This window comes from Acanthochromis polyacanthus, chromosome 9 (assembly GCF_021347895.1).
Source record: "Acanthochromis polyacanthus isolate Apoly-LR-REF ecotype Palm Island chromosome 9, KAUST_Apoly_ChrSc, whole genome shotgun sequence".
NCBI classification, from domain to species: domain Eukaryota; kingdom Metazoa; phylum Chordata; class Actinopteri; family Pomacentridae; genus Acanthochromis; species Acanthochromis polyacanthus.
In genome coordinates this window covers 30615044-30636503 of record NC_067121.1, presented here as the reverse complement: position 1 = coordinate 30636503, position 21460 = coordinate 30615044, and the positions used below count along the sequence as shown (strand labels likewise).

Sequence of the window (21460 nt, the reverse complement as noted above, 5' to 3'; positions counted from 1 at the left end):
GGCTGAGCATTTCCACCTTAAAATTGCAGCCTTGTGATGATAATGTCAAAAACACAGATTCAGATTTCCAGTTTTATATGCTGTAAACATAAGAAATCAATGCAGTCAGATTATGTGATAAGGGTTTCCTTGTTGTTATCCCTCTTCAGAATCAATATCTGGTTTAAACATGTATTATTGTAATTACCCCCAATATTGCAGTTTTTCATAGTGTCCTGTAGAGTAGTTTTACACTGTTTCATCAGTGTCGAGCTGGTGTGCTTGCGCTGCAGCAAGTAGGGAGAGTGCATAAAGAGGGGGGTGTAGACTTCTGCTGATTTTAGAGAATGCAACCATGTGTTTTTCCTGCAGGAATGGGTTATTTCTATGGAAAACATGTCTAAATATTTGGTACAGAGAGATGAGTTTTTAAGGGCTTATTCAGTGACTTACCTTATTATACGATGGCCTATGAGTAGCCATCATTCACTGACTGACAGCTAACATAGTATTTACTCGTTCTGTATTTATTTTGGCATGTATTTCATTATATAATTAACTGTCTTTTTGTTTCTGAAAGGCTAAGATTTAGCATACAGTGGAGTATAACTCAATCAGTCATTTTACATCATTTGTAGATGATTTTACAAGAGCAGCAACACCCACAAGCTTACTTTCTATGTTCCTTTTTGTGAACACATGAGGCTTTTGCATTATACTGGCATCTGTATGAGTGTGGGCGATGCGTGGGTGGGTTTTACCTGGTGTCACATTAATAGCCTCACCTGTCACTGCAGCACATCTGTACTGTAGGAACACTAATGATGAAGGCCCCATTCTCAGGATGACACCAAAATATATTAAAAAAATGCAGGAAATGATCTTCAGGGGCAAGGCAATTGCATATTGCTCTTTTCGTGTGACATTAACAGATTTTTTTTTGCATCATTTTAGTGTAATTAAATACAGCTGTACAAAGTGAATGCCTGTACCATTACAGCAAAACAACTGAGCAGTGTCCTATTATTTTTTGATACAAAGTAAAATTGTCGCATAAAACTTCAATAATTCGGGCTGTCCACTTATAATTTTATCACCCAATTCAAATTTCTTATCAGCAGTGCAAGTTTGATTATAGATAATACAGATTACATCATAATTACTATCTGGTAACAGAAAATAAATAAGTAATAATAACTGCATATAATTGGGAGATGATTGATGATTTATCTTGCAGGCTGTTTTGTGTTTGCTGCACTTCTGCCTGTGGTGCCATTAGAACAACACACTAGTATGAACTGTGGGGATAAATTACTGAAAACACTTTTTATTTTTCTAGAAAACCAAAAATTCAACATAGAAACTGAACACAACAATATAACACTGGTGAAGGAAATATAGAATCGGACTTATATGTGACGTTGCAGTGTCCACCTTGTAGGATTAAATGGGACAGATACTGAAGCAGGGAACATAGGTAGCCCTGGTGTGTGAGTGCATGAGTGTCTTTTTAATGGTGTAACAGTGTCTTAATGAGAGAAGGACTCAACTACATGAGACAAAGATTACAACACTTCAACCCTGAGCCTTATTCAACATAAATACTCTACATCGTAACAGAAACAGACATGGATGGACAAACGCACTGTACTGGCCAACATACTGTAGAAAAGAGGTTCGTACTGTGTCTTGGAATGCAGGAAGTTTCCAACCCGTTGACTTGTCAGGGAGGCATTCAAGGATGAAATATTCAGAATGATGCGAGGACGGTATTTTCATTATGAGTGTCCACGAGAGCACTAGCTGCTTCTGCCGTCAGAAAATTATATCGACAGCAGTCTGCATGTTGACGAGAAGTCTCAGTGACAGCTGTGTTTATCCCAGCAGGGAAAGAAAAGTGTTAGATCCCGAGTCTCCATCATCCTGTACAGGCTTTACTGAGGAAGTAAACCTAAACCCTCTCTCCCTTTGGAGAATTTGATTTTGGTTGTAATCTTTCTTGGAGTCGATCAGACGAGCGGGTTGTGAGTGGGACAGCAAAAAGGTGCTTGTTTCAAGTCAGTAATCCATTTATCTCAGGCTTGTGGTACAGTCAAAACAAGTCCTCCTGGACATGGTGTCACATTCTGTGATCCATCCATAACACTGGAATGACAGTTCCTTCATACTGCGGCTGACGGATGCACGAAAACAGGGCTATGTCATGTCCTCCTCCTCTGAGCAGTAGTCCCGACCCTGGATGTGACATTGGGAGAAGGATTAGTCCAATTAAACAGCCTCATGGTATTATTATTCATTTACTGTATTATGATACAACTTGTTCCCAGGACAGCAAATAATGATGTCTCAGAGATACAAGCCAAGTTTCATTTGGAATCTGTGCCATCAATGTCAATATTTAAAGCTGACAGACTTATAGAAGTTTTTCTGGTTTTAAAGAGCCAAATAAGGAGGTTGTAGGGTTGTAATGCTGGTGTACTTTGTAGGACTTTGACTCAGGAGAATGAGGGTCATGTCAGACTAACTATTTTTTTCACTTAACTTAGTTTTATTTTGTGACTGACTCTTTGGTTAAGTTTAGTCGCCAAAACTACTTGTGGTGCTTTTCCATTAGCACCTACTCAGCTCGACTCTACTTGGTTTGTGAGGTTTTCCATTAGGACGTAGTACTTGGTACCTGGTACTATTTTTCTACTTACTCAGCCTGGGTTCCAAGCAAGCTGAGTCGAGCCGATAATGTGACGTCTACAGAGTGCAGACCACTGATTGGACAGGGAGTGACGACACACGAGAGCGACTCCTTCACGAAAACTGATGAGTGTTTTGTGACTTCAAGAAACTTCCATTACTTATCCCATTGGTGGCGAGCTCACTTTAAACAAACAAGTATAAAGTAGCGTCGTTGACTCCTGTATGTAGACAATAAGCTAGCTAGTTAGCCATCAATGCTAACTCCGTGGCCGGCCCGCTGTGCTATGATGACTCCACCCATGATGAGGTGGTTGTCAGTTGTAATGGAAAATCACCTAAACTGTGTCGAGTCAAGTAGAGTCAAGCCGAGTAGGTGCTCATGGAAAAGCGCCATTGGTTAGGTTAAAAAAAGGATCATCTTTCGCAGCATTAAGTACGTGTTACAAAGCAAACTTTCTATTCCCTGAAAAGTAGCGACAGTGACAGCACTATTTCTGACATTCAGGGAATTTTATAGGTCTATGGCTCTACCCAGCATGTTGAAAAAAAACACGTTAAATGGTATCTAGTGGGTTTAAATGCAAGTGGTGGGAGTGAGAACAGGCTTCGTGTAAATATTCAACAGCTCATTTTGTTATGACGTGATATTTTCACCATTCTGTAACATGACGTTGAAAGTTAATAAGCAGTGCTATTGAATTTTTTCACAGCCTTAGGGTATAAAGATAAAGCTATAGTCTGTTGAAATACCTGCAGTATGACCTCAGTGCAAAACAAACGGTACATAATAAAATCGGGCTCCTGAGATCAAATTACTTTTTTTACTTAGATTTGTTACTAAAAGTTCATTAAATCACACACACTACTACTGAAGACTTATTTCCGTGGTCGCCCTTGAAGAAGAGAAAGATCGTCTATTTAGACTCAACACATTCTCCAGATACAACACATACACTGGTGCTATTGTGAAAGAGGACAATTATTCACCATTAGTAATTCCAACGAACAAAACTACAATACAGCTGTGAGAATTGTTGAATTCTCAGCTGCATCTATCTAAATGAGAGAAATGTGACTCTTACTTCTGCTTTCTTCACCTGCACACACATAAATCTGTAGCCCCAAACTGAAAAGACAAGATCATCTCTAGGAGCCTTTGAAAAGCATTCTGAGAAATGTATGAAATTGCAATGGGACATAAATTCAGAAAACATAGAACTATTGTTGCGTTATGATGACCAAATCCAATTAGAAGCCAAAATCAGTGGCCAGTATGGATGTTTGTTAGCTTCTCAGTACTTTCTGCTCTGGCAAGTTGTTTATTCTACAGACATTAGTCTTTAGAACAAATCAAACATAATCAGTTGGCGACTGCATTTTCCCGTAAACATTACTAAAACAGGAGTTATTTTGCATTTGTGGGGGCCTGTTTTAGCTGCAGATTAATACTGATCTAGCCCTGTAGTGAATGTTTCCTGCAGCAGGATGGTGTATGTGGGATCATCTCAAAATAGACTACAGTGCCTGTGCAACAGAGTGACTCACTTATGCATTTGCTTTTGGACAACATTGGAGCTCGAGGACACAGAGCTACAATATATTTCTTCTTTGTTATTAGACTTGGGCTGCACAGACAATACTTGTAAATTACTTCACAGTAACAATATTACTTTTAGACATAACTTCACCCCCAGCTTACTTATTTTACCTGAACACACACTGTATAATTATGAAAAATACATTGCAAAAAACAAAGTGATGCAAGTGCAAGAAAGAGTAGACTGTAAAAAAAAAAAATTACATACAGTAAAAATCTGTAAACTCTAAAACAGTTTGATGCAGTTTATATAACACTGAATCACCATAAATAGGTTAATCAGGAGAAAAGTGTGGGTTTATTTTAGATTTTTTTTCTCTTGACAAAAAACATTTCCCGACTCCTACACAGTTTTTTATGGAAAAATGCCGTAATATGTATAACAATACTGTAATTTTTGCATTTAATTCTCGAAAAAATACGTTTTTTCCCAGTTAAATATACATATTGTTGTACTAGTAATGGAAACATGCTGCGATATTTATAACTGGTGCAGCCAGGTGGTGCAATGCAATTTCTGCATTTATTACATGTAAAAAATACAGATTGGTACCTGTCAAACTGATGCACTTTTGTGTTAATAACGGACATGCTTCTATATTTATGACAGCTTTAACTGCAGGTTTTGCTAAAAAAATACATATATTTAATGCTAAATACACTCACTGTTGTGCTGATGATGGAAAATGCTGGAATATATATAATAAGTTACACAAACTTTATTTTATGTAGTATTTTCATGCACATTTTCAAATTTCTAGAGGTTAAAACTTATCTTACAGTAAAGTATGAAGAGAAGCATGTTTTTTTCACCCTAAAATCAACAATATCAATACATTTCTTTATGTAGAAAATGTTTTACTGTGATTGTATGGTAGCATTCTGGCATTCACAGCTGCTGGAATTTTACCAAAAAACATTTTTTTTTTAAATTTTACAGTTTAGGGCTAGTTTATGAGTGGCAGAATAACATTAGTTAGAAGGGGGGTCTGAAATAAAAAAAACAACAAAACATTCTAATAGTGCTTCTAGTTAAACGCACGCATGTAGACTATTGCACCAGAACTGAAAAATATTAAGTAGAAGGTGAGCAAAAAATAGCCTTCACTGCGATAAATGATGTCTCAATCACACTATATCTGAAAATGAGACTCATAGCTGAGGATCAGGGCTGAAGGAGGTGGACCCCCAATTGTAAATAGATGGGAATTAAGTTTTTTATTTTTTAAACTATATAAAATTTATGATGTAGATGAGTATATATAGGTGGCTTTTCACTACGTACAGGAACTCTTGGCAGCCTTGAGATGATCCAAATGTTTACAGTGACGCCCCTATAATTGGCCTTTAGTGTAATATCTGACAACTTTGACCATGACATTAATTCCATGTGAGCTAAAACAATGACAAATAGCAGTTACTGAATGCATCCCCGGTTCTGTGAGTACACAGGAAACCGAACAATGGAGAGTGTGTTTAGTTAGTCGATATAGTGAATTCTACATTGAAGATGGTGACGTTAGAGAGGAGAAAACTGCTACTCGACGATGATGTCAAGAAGGCAGAAAAATGGTGCTTGTTGTCCTCCCAGAGTTGAACCAGTTAGTGTCTGTCATGTCTGAGTTTAATCAATCAATATGAAGACCCATTTGGCAGTTTTTCAGGGCGGCTTTGAAGTACCTACACTGGAACAGGTTTTTTTTTCTCCCCTAAAATCAACGCTGAAAGAGGCTTTACAGGTGTGGTTCTTATGGTCAGATCACACACACAAGGTTTTGGCTGCTATAAATATGTTGGTGTTGTACGGTTCCAAATTATTTAAATCACTAGATAGCCTCTTCCGCAATTTCAAACCCATGGAATGCAAATTATCAGAAATACGGTAGAATTGCTCATATTTAATAAGTTTATCTCCAGTTTTGGCCGTTGCTGGAGATATGGGATGGGACCCTCCATACATCAGACATAAATGTCAAATGCTTCATCTTTTAAATAGACCGGTGAAGATGTCCAATCAGAGAATCACAAAAAAGGCCAATGAGCTAAAATCTTTATTTAATTTGAACAACTCATCATTTATTTTTCATAATAGGCTACTCTGTGATATTCAGGAAATGAGAACTAATATGAGAAAAATGGTCTGTTGACACTTCATAAAAACCAAAATTACAAAATGTTGTCTTATTAAAGGACACATATAGTGTGGAACCTTATGTGAAATATAATTTAAGTAACAGACGGCGATCCCTGTGTGCACAGTTACGGTCAGGAACATTACCATTAGCTGTAGAGACTGGGAGGTTTAATGGCACTCCATCAAAAAATGTTCAAAAAATTTCCTCAAAAATTTGAGAATGTGGAAGTTTTCACTGTGAAAATATTTTTTCCCCACATTTTTAAACTGTGAAAGGAGTCAACTTGACCAGCAGGATGGCACGAGGGTTAAACTTATTTGGAGTTTTCTTGTAAAATTTAACTCAAAACGAGATCATTTTAAGATTGTTTGACTTAAGATATTTAAGATGCATTGCCTTAAAACAAGTCCCTCCATCTTGCTGAAATGTTACTTGTTAAGTGAATTGATCTTAAATTGAGTGGGATGAGACATTCTGACTAAAAATAAGACAAATATACTTAGTAAGATTTGGAGTTTTTGCAGTGTATTATATTGGTGTCTTGTGAACAAATGAAGGTTTGTTCACACACGAAAATAAAGAAATCAATCTATTAACACTAATTGATGTGTTCCATCACAGTAGAGTAGAATCCTTTCGTTCGCAGCTCAAGAAAACATGTGCAAGTCTTTAAATAGCTGCACTGGCAGAACACACTGGATGTGACAGATTGGGACTGTTTTGCAGTATCATCTGTCGTGTCCTCGCTTGCCACAGATTTGCAGCAGTGATCGGATTAACCTCCATTATGTCATTTAGCAGGGGCTTTGTTCCAAAACACAAAAACATAAAGCGATGCTCCCGTCGTGGTTCGCTGTTGTTTACCTTTTCGATTTTCTCATCCAACATCCTGAAGAATTCCTGCTGGCTCTCTGAGGAGTGGATGCTCCTGCAAGGAAGACAACAGTCTCACAGTGCAGCCTTCTACAAAACCTATTAATAATGCTGTCATCGCAAAGCCAAGCAACATCATTAGTCACTACTTACAATATCTTTCCATTTCCGTTGGATCCTGTTTCATCTGTGTGTTGACCTTTACCCAGGAGAGCACTTTTCTCCTACAGGACAACACACACACACGCAAATGAATCAGCCATCCTATCAAATCTTATGTTTCATGACGAACCGCAGCGCATAATTAAATAAGTGCTTGAGCTGCCAGATAAGAAATCGTGATGAATTATTAAAACATTTTGAAACAAGCTATTAGAAAGTATTTCTTTTTAATAGTACCTAGCCTTATATAACAAACAGTTGGTATTCATGGAAGCACCATTACCTCTTTGCATTATTGTTTCACATCATTATGCAAATAGATGCAGCACGGTCCTCTAAAACCTTATCAGATGTAGCTGGAAATGAACTTCATGTCACGACTTATCCTAATTGAAAATTTACCCTTTTCAGTAATGGTAAGATAAGCAGAAGACATAATTAAATATGAGTAAGAGTCCTAGGAAGACGCACTTAAAGAAGAGAAGACAAAGAATACAAGGGGAGTCACGCACTGTGCTGTCCTGGCCGTCCACTCCTGCCTCTTCTCCGCTGATGTACTTGACTTTTTCCACTCCTTTCATCTTGTACTCATCTGTGACAGAGTGGGAGACAGAGAGGCAGAGAGGAGCACATCTCCTCCTATTAGTACATGTCAGCGGCGGCAGACACGCAGAGGACGAGCCACTCACGGCCGCCCTGATCACTGCAATCCTCTGAGGTTAATAGTTCTCATAGTTCAGCACTTGGCAAAGTAATTATGTGCTTGAATTCTCACGCTCCAGACCAAATCCACCCGTAACAATGGTTGGCAAGCGGCAAACACATGAGCCGACAGCCTGATTCGCCTCTTTTCTCTGCCTCTCCATATTTTTCTCTCACACAAGCACTGCCCCCTCCTCTATCCCACTCCTACGCTTTTAGAAAAGAGGAAATGAAAATGCAGATATGAAGCACAGTGATGACGGCCTGGTGGACACGTACAGTTAGAACACTTGGGATTAACGTTGTGTAAGATGTTATTTGTTGTTTATCTGTAGAAGCTTCAACGCCTGCTATGATAGTTGAGCTCTGAGATTCGTCACAGATTATGGCGGCATCATGAACATCTTGCCTGAATAAAGCATTAGTCGGAGATTCATTCAAGTGTGTTTTTAATCACTGCTGACCATTAAGGTTGCATTTAAACTGAGCATTATACTTAAAGCCCTTTTATGTCCCATTTGGCCTCCAGTTGGTCTAAATAACTGAAAATGAATAATGAAAAAAAAAAGCTTTTGTTGTTAGTGAATGAGTTCCTCACAGAAACTGTACAGTCACATTTACTTCCCTGCACAGATGAGATCTTGGCATTCATCTGTTTGACTTGTCAGAGAGGTGGCTTGGAAAGCTACACTGAACAAGCATATGATTAGCTGGAAACTAAGCCTGTGACTGAACATAAACACCTACAATAAATGAACAATGTATTAATTATATTGTGTTAAGCTGATACTGTCCTGAGCTGGAGGAGTTACTGAGTGAAACTGATTCTTGTTCATGACTGATTAAGAGACTGAAGCTTGGCAGAGACTGAAATACACCCTGTACCACAGAACGAATTGGTGAACAAATCAGAATGAATATTTTAGGGGAACTGAATCAAATGAACAGTGTGCCAAAATAGCAGCCGTTCCTCCCATCTCTTTATGGAAACACTTTACTATCATCTAATGGCTGCTGCCAGCAGGATAACGCACCATGTTAGAAAGAAAAAGTAGCTCAAACTGGTGAGAAGATCTGAATCCAGTAGGACACCTTTAAGATGTGCCAAAAGACTGTAGCTAAAGATTGGCAGCATAAATCTGTAACTCAGAAATCTGCAGAAATAATGTAATATTACTGAGGCTGTTTGAAAGCAAAAGGAGGACTGACGCATTAGTAGGATGTTCCAAACAAAGTGCATGGGCTGAAAATATTTAAGTGGAGTAATGAACTACAATCATAAGACAATTTATCAGAAACTATTATGCCAAAATAATCTGCTTTTTCATTTAAAATTTAACACCTTGATGTTTTTTTACTCTGGTCAAAAAATGTTTTAAACAACATGCATTTTTCACATTTTTACACATTTTATTGACCAAACAGTTACCAAAATGTTAATTATGCATTTACTGATAGTGAAATTAATTGTTCATTGCAGAGCTACACTAGAATTCTATTTAAAATTATCTTAGTAGCTTCAATTGTATCAAATCAGTTTATTAATATGGTCTGCACATGTTAATAGTCAGGGATAAAACAGGCAAAACAAGATTACAACTCGTAAGAATAAAGTATAAGACAAAATAAATCTTATTTATTAAAAATCCAAGTAGTTTAAATCAATCCACTGGACTTTAAGAAAGTTCCTTGAAGACGTTTCACCTCTCATCCAAGAGGCTTCTTCAGTTCTGGTGGTTAGCTGAGGCAACACCAACCACCACTAGAACTGAAGAAGCCTCTTGGATGAGAGGTGAAACGTCTTCAAGAAACTTTCTTAAAAGTCCAGTGGATTGATTTTAAACTACATGGATAACCATGACCTGGATGAATGAGAACCTACACAGACATATTTATTAAAAACTAGGACCATTCAGAGCTACCCAAAAGCACTGAAATGTGTGGGTTTCAAAATTTATCATTAAAATATCACTGGAATGGGAACTTTAAAGCTTTGGAATAGCTTAATAATTCTCAAACCATCATGCATGACTGCCTGTAATAAAATGCTCAATGTCAGAGGGCACAGAAAAAAAATAAAGCTTGAATTTATTTTGTTTCCAATAATGAATCGATTTTAAGTTCCACTGGGTAAAAATGCAAACACACCTCATTTTTAAAAGGTCACTCTTACCCCAAAGGAAAATAAGTAATAAGTGGAATTCTATCTGATCAGAGAGGTACATGGGAAATGTGAGTCTCTAAAAATAATTAACAGACTGACCAGACAGGAGGTCTCCGTTGCTGTGGGCTTTATTCTGGCCCTCCTCACCGTTTGGCACGGCAGACACCTGCTTAGCAGAGGTGCAGCCCATCTCCTTCTCCTCAGCTGCTCCCCTCCTCAGCCCCGAGCATGACAGGCACACCTGGGCACAGGTACGAGGGAGGAACAGTGTTGGGTTGGAAACGTGCAGATCAGGACTCCAGAAACTTGCTTTGTGCGTACAAATAAAACAAAAACAACAAATAAAAGCCTCTTCTCACTCCCGATTAAGCTCTTGTCTCTGGGGAAGGACAGAAGAAATCCCCCTGCATGGGAATCACTATTTTCATAATCAATTAGTCATGAAGCGCCCCGCCCTGGCATTAAAACACGCCGGCCTCTCCATCTATTCGAGCAAAGACAATAAAATAGACGGGTTCAGGCTGGTCGTGAATCACGCACACGCCGGGCTGGGGAAACACCAATCACAACGTGCGCACGGCGGTGCCAGCTGCACCGCAACAATAAGGCCTTTCAGCGTGCTGGGATGCCACTGTGCCAAGCCGCCGGGTCATTTCAGCGGTGAATGGGGGGTTTCTGTGTAGCTCAAGGGATTAAACTGGCTGCGGGCGACTGTTCCCATCACCGGCGTTACATCGCAGCAATACGGCAGAGTGTTGAAGCTACATGACCTGAGCGTTTTTGCATTAGGCTCTGGAAAATGCAGGGATTCATCCCTGTATGGTTGATCCCAAACACCCTGACCGCTCAGCAGAGAGTCCAGCTGCAGAGTCAGCTGCTCCTGACCCATCACTCACTATCCTCCTCACCATTGGCTTAACCGTGGAGCATACATTTATACCAAGCTGCATCCCGGGCATCACTGCGATTGAATGCATTTATGAGCAAGCGAATAAACATGAAAAATGAGGTGCAAGTTGTCGTTAAAGCTGCAAAATGTCAACCACCATCGTCTCCCTTTTTTGCAACATCGGAGACAAATAATAAAAGATGAGGAAAAGAGCAGCCATTCCACGATCACATCACGCACACGGAATCAGTACATTACACGACTAATATCATTGTAGTAAAGAAAAGTACCTCTCAGGTGTATCCATGGTTCAGAGCTCCTTCCTCTGGGTTCAGTTCAGAGAGGCTTTAGTCCAGACGGAGGACCAAACCAGACCGTATCTGCATCTCTGGGCTCAGCTCAGGCATCAGCGGGGCTGCAGTCAGTCCGTCTGCCAGCTGTCTGGTCGGACCGCTGGAGCTCATGGCCTCGGAAACTCATAAAAGAGCATCGGCTTTGGAGAAAATTACGAACCCGATCAAACCTCGGCTAACACGAGCTGTTTCGAAGTTGATATTTTGAGCTGAAAACACCTAAATCCATTTATTTGTTCATGTGAGTTTCGGCAGCGTACCGCTTTAATGCGGTGGAAAAAATGAACCGTGCGCCTCCAGTTTCCACTCGGACTTAATTCGCCGGCGCACCGCGAACTTCCGTCCAACGCATTCCCACTGCATCATCAGTTTGGAGCTAAAACGTACAAAGTTTTTTGAAGTTCGCACTTTCCGACTGAGCCGACAGCTGACAGCCGCCGAACACAGACCCTCCTCAGGATGATTTTACTGACGATGGTGGCCCGAGTGGCGGACGGACTGCCGCTGGCTGCGTCCATCCAGGAGGACGAGCAGGTATGAATGACAGCTAGTATGTAGCCCTCCGTGGCTAAGCCTATTCAAAAAGTGGGTTTTTTAAGAACCTGTCCGCTCCTGGTAGTTTGTAGTAAAAGTTAAAGCAGATCATCTACAAGATGTATTTAATTACAACTAAAGCTCAGTTTTTAAATGTAATGTTTAGATAACAATGTTGTGAGGGTATTACACATTCCATATGTAACAGAAATTTAAAGTGCTTTACATTAAATGTTTAAAAAGACCTGAAAACAGTGTCAAAACTTTCATATTCAATGTAAATTATTTCACTGGAAGAGGACTGTGTTTGTGATGAGCTAAATATGAAAAATAATATATTTGGATGGTGAAGAGTTCATCTGTTCTTTATTAAAGGTCCCATATTTTGCATCTTTTCATCAAATTGATCAAAATCTCTCAAGTCCTCACAGTGTGTCTTACAGTCTTTCAGCTCAGAATATTGCAAACATGGCTAATTTAACTGTAACAGAATAAATACTGGTTTTAGATCTGTTCTAGACGGTGTGTTTTGAATATGCTGTTGCTGTTTGTACCCCCTTTAGAAAAACACTGTCAGCTGTCAGCTGGCGTTGTCAACCACAGTTCAAGCTTAAAGACAGTGAGTTAGTTAGTTAGTTAGTTAGTTAGTTAGTTAGTTAGTTGGGTGTTGCATAGTATCTGGGTCAAATTCTTTCTGGCTTGTAAAGCCAGGAGGCTAACTAGTTATGTCGAAGTTTTGAGGAATCGTTTTACTGCCACCTTAAGGCTTGCTCTAGGGTTTCAGGCATATGGGTTCTGTAAAGCATCTTGACTCAATTTGAATTGTAATCGGTGCTATATAAATAAAATTGAATTGAATTTTACACCTCCGGGTTTCTATCAACCACAAAACACTATTAAAAAAGTCACCTTAAAGTTGTCACCATAGTGGATGTTTAAAGGTTTCAGGATTTAATGTGATATTATTATTCTATTATCGTATTGCTCATCTCAGTTCATGACTTTTGGGCTGTTTTATTGTGAAGCTTGATAAATACGTAACTAACAAACTTGACTGTCTCATGTTTGTCAGTCAGGAAGAGACCTCCAGCAGTACCAGAGCCAGGCCAAGCAGCTTTGTCGTAAACTCAATGCTCAGAGTCCAGACCGGTGCACCCTGGAGACCGGTGACATGAACTTTCAGTAAGACAATTGCGAAGGCTGTACAGTTAATTTTGCTGAGGTTCTAGCTGGTAAATATTTTGCCATGCATCAAAGTGATTCTATATATTTATTTTAATTTGTTTTCAGCTATTTAATAGCTCAGGGTGTATGCTACCTGTCCCTCTGCGAGGCTTCTTTCCCCAAAAAGATGGCTTTTGCGTACCTTGAGGATCTCCACAACGAGTTCTATGACCAGTATGGAAGAAGAGTACCCACAGTAACGAGGCCGTACTCTTTCATCGAATTTGGTAAGACTGTGTTTTATATGTGGAAATGCTGAGGAAAGACTTCACTATTTACTATCTGCAGAATAAAACTGCTTTCACTGTAGCATACATATATATTTTTTCCTTTAATTTGTAGTTTATTTTCTTTGACTGAGACAATGAACATGGGCTGCACATAGAGTCTATAGATATTACTGATTTTCAGCTTTTGACTGTAATTGTCGCTCGTCATAGCTACAGTACACAACAGACATGGAAGTATAATGAAATACTTTTAGCAAAATACATAAATTGTGATGTGTAATTCAAAAACAATAAGTACAATTAGCTGAAAATAATTACAGCCTTGGTTTGCCTTTTTCCAGCCCCGAGCCCTTGTTGTGAAAGATTTTAAGTGTTTTGCATGAATTGGTAATTTAACAGCTTTTTATGGAGAAAGCCGATTGTCAGAATTTATGTCTATGATGTGGTTGTTGCCATTCACCATTCTCTGAGTTATTATGATGATGTCTTTGGATGTATGTGGAAAGAGGCTCTGGAGCTGAAAATTAATTTAAGAAAAAAAATGGAAAAAGCCATCAAAGCCAGGTGCATTATATGACAGTGATGGATAGGCTTCTTGTCCATTTTCTGAACATTTTCCTGACGTTTTATGATTAAATCACCTGTTTTCTTCCACATTATGTCAGTCTTTTACCTGCCTGATGTGTAAACTGTGCCATAAAGCAGCTGAACCAGTGCAAAACTCCTAAACCTGTACATTTAGCATGGGCAGTTTTGGGTAGGTTTGTGCAATATGTATTTATTTGTATTTTATTTTATCTAATTATTTTCTTACCTATATAATATGTTTTGCATCGTCTATTTTATATATATTTTATCCCACCAAGGAAAGGCATTCAAAATGTCGTTGTACATACTGTATATCCAGGGACAATAAAGACATTTGATTGATTTGATTTGAAACAGCCAGCTTGTGAGGCGTTTGGGGAAAATCGGTAAAATGTAGTATTGTTGTTATTGGGAGAAACCCACTGTCTGCCGTGTCTGAATGTGGATCTACTGTATTTTATCCATTCAGCAGGATATGTACACATTTACTAACAGGTTGATAACTTAACAATGCATACTGTAACACCAAAAGGACCTTGTTCTCTTGATTTCATGTGCTTTCCTAATATTGTTGAAATTATGTCCATGTTTGTGCAATATGTAACTTTTCCTTTTATGAAGTGAAACAGAGGGGAATGCTCTGCTATTACTGTTCAAGAGATTGATTAGGAGCATCATACTGAATGACAGCTTACCAGCATTTATTAGTGTAATCTGAGCATTTGTGTGACCACTGGGTGTTCATTAATCGCTTCATTGTTGAGTCTTTTTGTGAGTGTTTTCAGCAGTTGTGTTTTTACATACTGAAAGTTTTAAAGAGATCAGAAATGTAAAATGTAGTATTCAGTGCTCAACCTGTTATTACTGACATCAGAAGAGGACTGGTGACAAAATTAATATATTTTCACATATATGATGTCTTGTATCACTGGGTTATGCAAAAACAGCTGAACCAAAATAAAGAGGTTGAGGCGGGGCAACCAACCAAAAAAGTTGGTAACACCAGTGCTACCAGTGGAAAAGCTTACGAGCCCCGAGGTGTCTGATTGCTGATGGTAAAGCTTGAGACTCAAACTGTCATACATCGTAGTGAGCATAAGTAACTGTCTGTTCGGGTTGTTATGAGGCGCTTGATTGATTTGAAGTAATTCAAATTGCCGTTTGCTTGTTCCAGACACATACATCCAGAAAATGAAGAAGTCGTACGTCGACAGCAGGGCCCGGAGGAACTTAGGCAGCATTAACACAGAGCTACAGGACGTCCAGAGAATCATGGTGGCAAATATCGAGGAAGTTCTGCAAAGAGGAGAAGCTATTTCTGGTATGTATAGTCATAAAAAAATCAATCCTGGATGGCGTATCTGAACAAGACACTATCAACTATTACATCTGGTAATATAATGCCAATAATATAATGACTAAATTATTTTCCTTCACGTGAGGTGCTCATCCTGCTCTAAATTATGCAGTTTGTGTTTAGGATTGCGTTTCGTTTTTACTCCACTTTTCAAATCACATTGTACATTTATTAATCGTTGTCTAGCTCACTTCAATTTTGCTGTTTTTCTTCAGCTCTAGATACAAAAGCCAGCAATTTGAGTTCCCTGTCGAAAAAGTACCGCAGTGATGCAAAGTACCTGAACACTCGCTCCACCTACGCCAAGGTGGCTGCTGTGGCGGTGTTCTTCATCACACTCATCATCTATGTGCGTTTCTGGTGGCTCTGAAGGACGCTTGGACAAGGACTTTAACATTAAGAAGGCGCTTCTCTCCAAAAAGCATTTAAACCAATCCTATTACATTTCTATTGTATACCAGGGTGCCTTGAAGGGGTCTTACAGTCTACCGACATTCAGGTAGACGTTCTTTCTCTGCTTCTTTCGGCTTTGGGTTATGCCACCTATGCGGTATAAACTGAGCGTAGGTCTGTGAAACTTCTCTGTGTATGAAAGCAAATGTTGTACGGTGAGTTTCATATTGGAAAGCTTAAGAACAGTATGTTGACAAAGTAATATGTTTACACTGGTATTGGGGCTTCTTTCTGAGTTTCAGCATTAAGGAGAGACCACATGCAGACGTTTGGGGAAATACTGTGATAAAATGTTTAATGTTTACAAAGTTTACACAATTGTAAGAAAGTCTTATTGATAAAAAATTAAATATTTATCAAAGATTCAGTTTGTGTTGCTCCTTTATGTATACACAAGTAATGGTTACATTTCATGGTTTGTACATGTAAAGTGGCATTTCAAAAACTAACAGCTCAAGTTCACACATTCAGAACAAACAGGGTTATAGAACATGGATCAGTGACTAAAAGCTGCTCTGTACAACCAATGGGATGATGATCACTCAGTGGATCTTCTGGCGGCTCAACAGGCTTAAAAAGTCAAATGCTGACACAAACTGTTGCTTTAATATATTAGAACAACTGTCAGCAGATAAGATTTCACAACATCAAAAGGAAATCTGTTTGCTGAGCAACATAAAGGCTATAAAAGACTACCCTTGCTGTCCCAGATAAGTTATGACTTTTGAGGAGGTGAGAGCACTAATTAGTTTTCCAGTTTCCAAACTGGTAAGAGATCCAAGCCCCTGTTTAATCACAGCAGAGTTAACAGAGCAGAGTCCTTGTTCCTGTTCTCCAGGGTGATGAATGGATGGTAGAAATCAGACCTATGCCACTAGATCAAAGTCGTCCCTCTGCAAAACAAACAGTGACATCAGAATTATGATTCAACCCGGCAAATTGATCACTGTGTGTTTTATGATTAATTCAAACACCAGGAAGCTGTATTATGAAGCAGGTTCAACAAACCCAGGACGTGTTTTCAGTGTCTGACTTCAGACGCAGTCAGGCTAAGCGGTTACACAAAGCTGGTTTTCAAATTGTTAAATCAACCCAGAGTTTGTAGCTTTGAGCATGTTTGTATGAAAGGAACCAGATGACACGTCACAAACGTGGACAGGTCAGATTTCTCTAAATACTACATTACTAAACCAACATGAGGAGTTTAAAACAGGCTAAAGGCAGCACAGCTACTGCAGACAAAGCAGGAAGGAAATCTGTCAAAAAAAATTACAAACTGTGAATGTGTAACTTATTAGGCTTCTTCATGTCTGCCCTATCAGTAAAGGAGAATAACAATTGTGTATAGAATATACGTGCTGTTTAAATGTAGCGAGTAAAAGTCTATAGTGCTTCATCATTCTCCGTTTTAGGATGACATCGCTATGCAAAGGCTTATAGAAAAATTAAATGGCTTTACAATTGCTTGTAGTCACCATGAAAACATAAAAGAAAAGATTGAAGACTAAAGTTGCCTCTACAGAGAATCTTTAGGTCTCATTTTACACTTGTCAGGAAACGAAAATGGTTTAAATAGGTTCGAAAAATGCTCGCCTTCCTAAGAGATCCCCCTTCGCTATATGTGCAGAGGCTCCACAGGCCCTTCTAGGATCTAGTAGACTGTGTACTTACAGGAAGTGAAGCACCACCATAACCCCAAAAACCAAACTAAAGTTTCCTCACTACCCCCAAACCCTCATTTGTTTTGAAACAACTGCAGCATTTTTACCACAATTGTTTTATATATACACAGGGGGTCCTCGACTTAGACTTCCGTTCCTACGGATTGATGCAAGTCGATTTTCGCGTAAGTTGGAACATTTTACAAGAAGACAACAAAATATTGTACCGGACTGATAATGTTGTCGTTTATTGTTCAGTTTGAGATTTATCTAATGTCAGTGAACGCGCCATGTTTACTTAGCTCACCTCTGATTGGCTCAGAATCAGCAGTTGTGTGTGTATGTCAAGCGAGAGAGAGCTGGGAACGGAGCTAAGTTATCAGGTTTTTGTAGTTATTTGGCATTGGCTACAGCCCACAGTAGCCTGTGTGAAGGTTCAGTAAATGTCCAGAAAACAAGATAAAGTCTCACTCTTTCATCACAGTGGGTCGCTACAATATGTTTCCCTGTTTCTACAACTTGATTTATGTTCGTCTGGGTTTCTCCCTGTTCAATTCCACTTCCATGCAGATGGATTTCCTTTTCTTTGAAGCACAGCCATCAGAACAGGCTTGGAAGTGATAACGAAGGGCAAAAAGTTAGCGAATTTAGCACAATTCAAGGTGACATACAACCGGAGAATGTAAACAAAGCTGTCTTATAGCGCCGCATGACATGTTCGTCCGCTCCGCTCGCCAACTAGTTCCACGTAACCAGCTGTGACGAAATGTCATAAGTCGAAGACCCCCTGTATATTTGAGCAAATCCTGTACAGTCACTCACCTCGTCATTATAATTCATAACATGCTGCTTGATCTTTGAGGAGTCCACCCACGTGACAAAATCTTCCAGATTTCTTTAAAAAAAAGTCACAGATTGTGTCAACACTGGATCACTGTAGATGCTTTTGCAGATGTATCTACTGTTAACTTATTTTAGCAGAGGAGACTGTTTGTGTGAAAGATCCTTTTCTACATGAAGTGTCTTTAAAAATAATTGTGAGAAGACAAAACAACACAGGAGAACAACCTTGTGACTAGAAATGCTGGGTCTGTAACTATGTCTGGTCCAACACGTACATCTGTGATGCAGTCAAGGACGATACTGCAGACAGATCTAATCAGTCTAACAAAACTAATTGAAGACATGCAAACCAAACGAAGACAAAACTTCATTGCAATTTAAGAAATATTGTGCAAATAAAAAATTGCAAGTAGTGTAGTAGAGAAGGATACGTCCTTGTTCGATGAATGTGATGGCTGTCTTCAGATTCTGAGCCATGCGGAGCTTCAGCATGATGCTGGGCAGCCGCCTCCTGCAGGAGTCACACATTCATCACATAAACTGGCAGACAGGAGAAGGATAGTTACATCTATGTGCTCAATTTGAGTTTAACATTATCTACCTGCAGAATGAGGAGGCTGAGATTTTCTCTGTGAGAGACAGATTCTGTTTGGTGGGGATGAGACCGATGCTGTACCTGAACACAAAGAACCAAATGCATCAGTGATGTCAGTAAAGATTCAGAATGACTTGTATAACAACACAAACATTTCAAAACCACAGAGGAAAAGTAATACTGCATTCAAGTACAAGTGTTAATACAAAATATAAAGTTGAAATGATGCAAACCGTTTGCTGGAGTGGATTCTGTCAAAAAATTCAAACAGAAACTCACAGTTTTTCTAGAAGTCGATGTGTGCTCTGAGCTCTGAAGCCATCTTTCTCATCCAGGTCTCTGATTTTTTGAGCAAGATCTCTGATGTTACGACTCAATTTATTGTACCTGAGACACAAGAGGACAAAAAAACCCCACAATTAACACAATCCAGGGTTTTATAGCTGCATAGAGTTCATCACTGTCAACTGATTCCTGCCTTAAATTCTTTGATTAGTTTGCTTCAGTGCATTAAAACTCTGGGTTACTTCACATGTTTTTGTTTATACACATATCTCTAGTTGTACTTAGAAGTTACACACTTGTTTTCCGTCTGTAATTTGTTGCCCTTGTTTAAATGCATGTGTCTTATTTCGTTCAAGTAACTTTAGTGCAAAGAAAACACTGGAATCAATTTCTTTGTGTGTGTGCACAATGAGTGTAATTTGACAAACAAAACCTCACCAGTTGTTTTCCTCTATCTTCAGTACTATGGGTCTGATTACTGCTGTTTTCTTAATATTTAGAGGTTTGGTTTGACTCCAAATGACCCAATTTAAATGAGGAATGCAATGACTAATCGATCATTTGTCAACTAATAAATCAACTGCCAACTATTTTAACAATCGATTTGAGTAATCAAGACAAAATATCGTTGATTTCAGCTTCTTAAATTTGGATATTTTCTGATTTCCCTACTCCTCTATGACAGTAAACTGAATATCTTGAAGTTGTGGACAAAATAAGACATTTGAGTATTTGGGAAGCTCTTGTGAACATTTATACCAATTTTCTGACTCTTTGATAATTGATAATCAATTAATCAAGAAAATAACCCAGCATGGAATTCAGTGACATGTAGCCCTAATTCTAAAACCCAAAGGTTGAAGACTTGAATCGAGATAACAGTCTTGAGGTTCAACCAGCTCCAATGTTTTGCTCTTGTTAGCTAACAATGAGCTTATTAGCTAACAACCCAGATTAAGCATAAATATAAATTTGTTATGACAACTGTTAGTGCTGTTCAATTTCAGCTGAGGCGGTACTTGTAAGATAATTTTGTCACTCCAACCTGTGTGACTTACTAATTTATAACACAGTCTCAGTCCCAGCAGCACGCTGAGGTTACTCACTTGGTGTAGTCTTCTCTCTTCTCGATGTGAAATCTCCGCAGCACTTTGACCTCGTGCAGGTTGTTGTCGACCTCCCAGTTGATAAAGTCCACCTTCTTCAGCAGCTTCTGTTCATGGTACTTAAATTTACGAACCATTTTTGCACCTTTTGTTAGCTATTTACTCACGAGACGGATTCCTCCACATGCAGTTGAAGGTAGAAACAGGAATCACGTGTTCTTCTTCTTCGGCGACAATTAAAGGTCGTTTGTTCAGTGACGTAGGCAGCAGCGCCCTCTACCGCACTGAACTTACATCATAGATAGATAGATAGAAGGTACTGAAGACTTAGAGTGGGGTTATAAAAATATTGTTGATGTACTACCAGTCAAAAGGACACACCTTCTCATTTAATGTTTTTTATTTAGTTCCATACGTATTTATATTGTAGATTCTCACTGAAGGCATCAAAATTATGAATGAACACGTGGAACTATGTAGTAAACAAAAAAAGTGTGAAATAAGTCAAAACATGTTGTAGATTTTAGATTCTTTGAAATAGCCACCCTTTGCTCGGCATTCTCTGGATGAGCTTCATGATGAACTTTTGACTGGTAGTGTCTATACTCTAGATAGATAGATAGATAGATAGATAGATAGATAGATAGATAGATAGATAGATAGATAGATAGATAGATAGATATGGGACATTTTTTGCTGTTTCCAGGCCTAAAATCAACATGGCTGCCTACAACCAAACATCACATGACATTTTTTTCACAAAAAATCTTCTAAATATTACATATACAGTTGAGTAAAATTGAAAGTTATTGATAAAGATGTTGTAGTAAACCTGTTGACATGCCATAAATCCACATTTGACTCACACACTACTTTATATTAGATAACTCAGAAAGCCTTGGAGTCTTGCCAGTCTTTTCTTCAGGAGGAAATGACATAATGTGGAGCAGGTCATGTGATCTGGAATTAACACACTTCCTTGAGAGGTGTCTTTGTAATGGGTAACTAAGCTGAAAGTTTTTTTTTTTCCGACAGAGAT

General features: G+C 38.8%; 3 protein-coding genes across 3 annotated transcripts; 1 reads left to right on the top strand and 2 right to left on the bottom strand.

Moving 5' to 3' along the window:
* Positions 1–1286: 1286 nt before the first annotated feature.
* On the bottom strand, positions 1287–11803 carry zgc:55943 (uncharacterized protein LOC406337 homolog). Its single transcript, XM_022213580.2, has 6 exons — positions 11483–11803; positions 10403–10544; positions 7950–8029; positions 7429–7499; positions 7267–7330; positions 1287–2214 (listed from the first exon to the last, which is right to left on the bottom strand). Exons 2-6 carry the CDS (start codon positions 10491–10493, stop codon positions 2176–2178), a joined length of 345 nt encoding a protein of 114 aa, XP_022069272.1. The 5' UTR covers positions 10494–10544; positions 11483–11803; the 3' UTR covers positions 1287–2175.
* Positions 11804–11868: 65 nt separating this feature from the next.
* Positions 11869–16298, top strand: sec22ba (SEC22 homolog B, vesicle trafficking protein a). The gene is made up of 5 exons (XM_022213544.2): positions 11869–12079; positions 13152–13261; positions 13370–13530; positions 15296–15442; positions 15694–16298. Exons 1-5 carry the CDS (start codon positions 12005–12007, stop codon positions 15846–15848), a joined length of 648 nt encoding a protein of 215 aa, XP_022069236.1. The 5' UTR covers positions 11869–12004; the 3' UTR covers positions 15849–16298.
* On the bottom strand, positions 16210–20658 carry imp3 (IMP U3 small nucleolar ribonucleoprotein 3). Its single transcript, XM_022213557.2, has 7 exons — positions 20422–20658; positions 19310–19417; positions 19037–19111; positions 18867–18946; positions 18661–18712; positions 18415–18487; positions 16210–16824 (listed from the first exon to the last, which is right to left on the bottom strand). The coding sequence occupies exons 1-7, from the start codon at positions 20556–20558 to the stop codon at positions 16798–16800; spliced, it is 552 nt and encodes a 183-aa protein (XP_022069249.1). The 5' UTR covers positions 20559–20658; the 3' UTR covers positions 16210–16797.
* Positions 20659–21460: the final 802 nt, after the last annotated feature.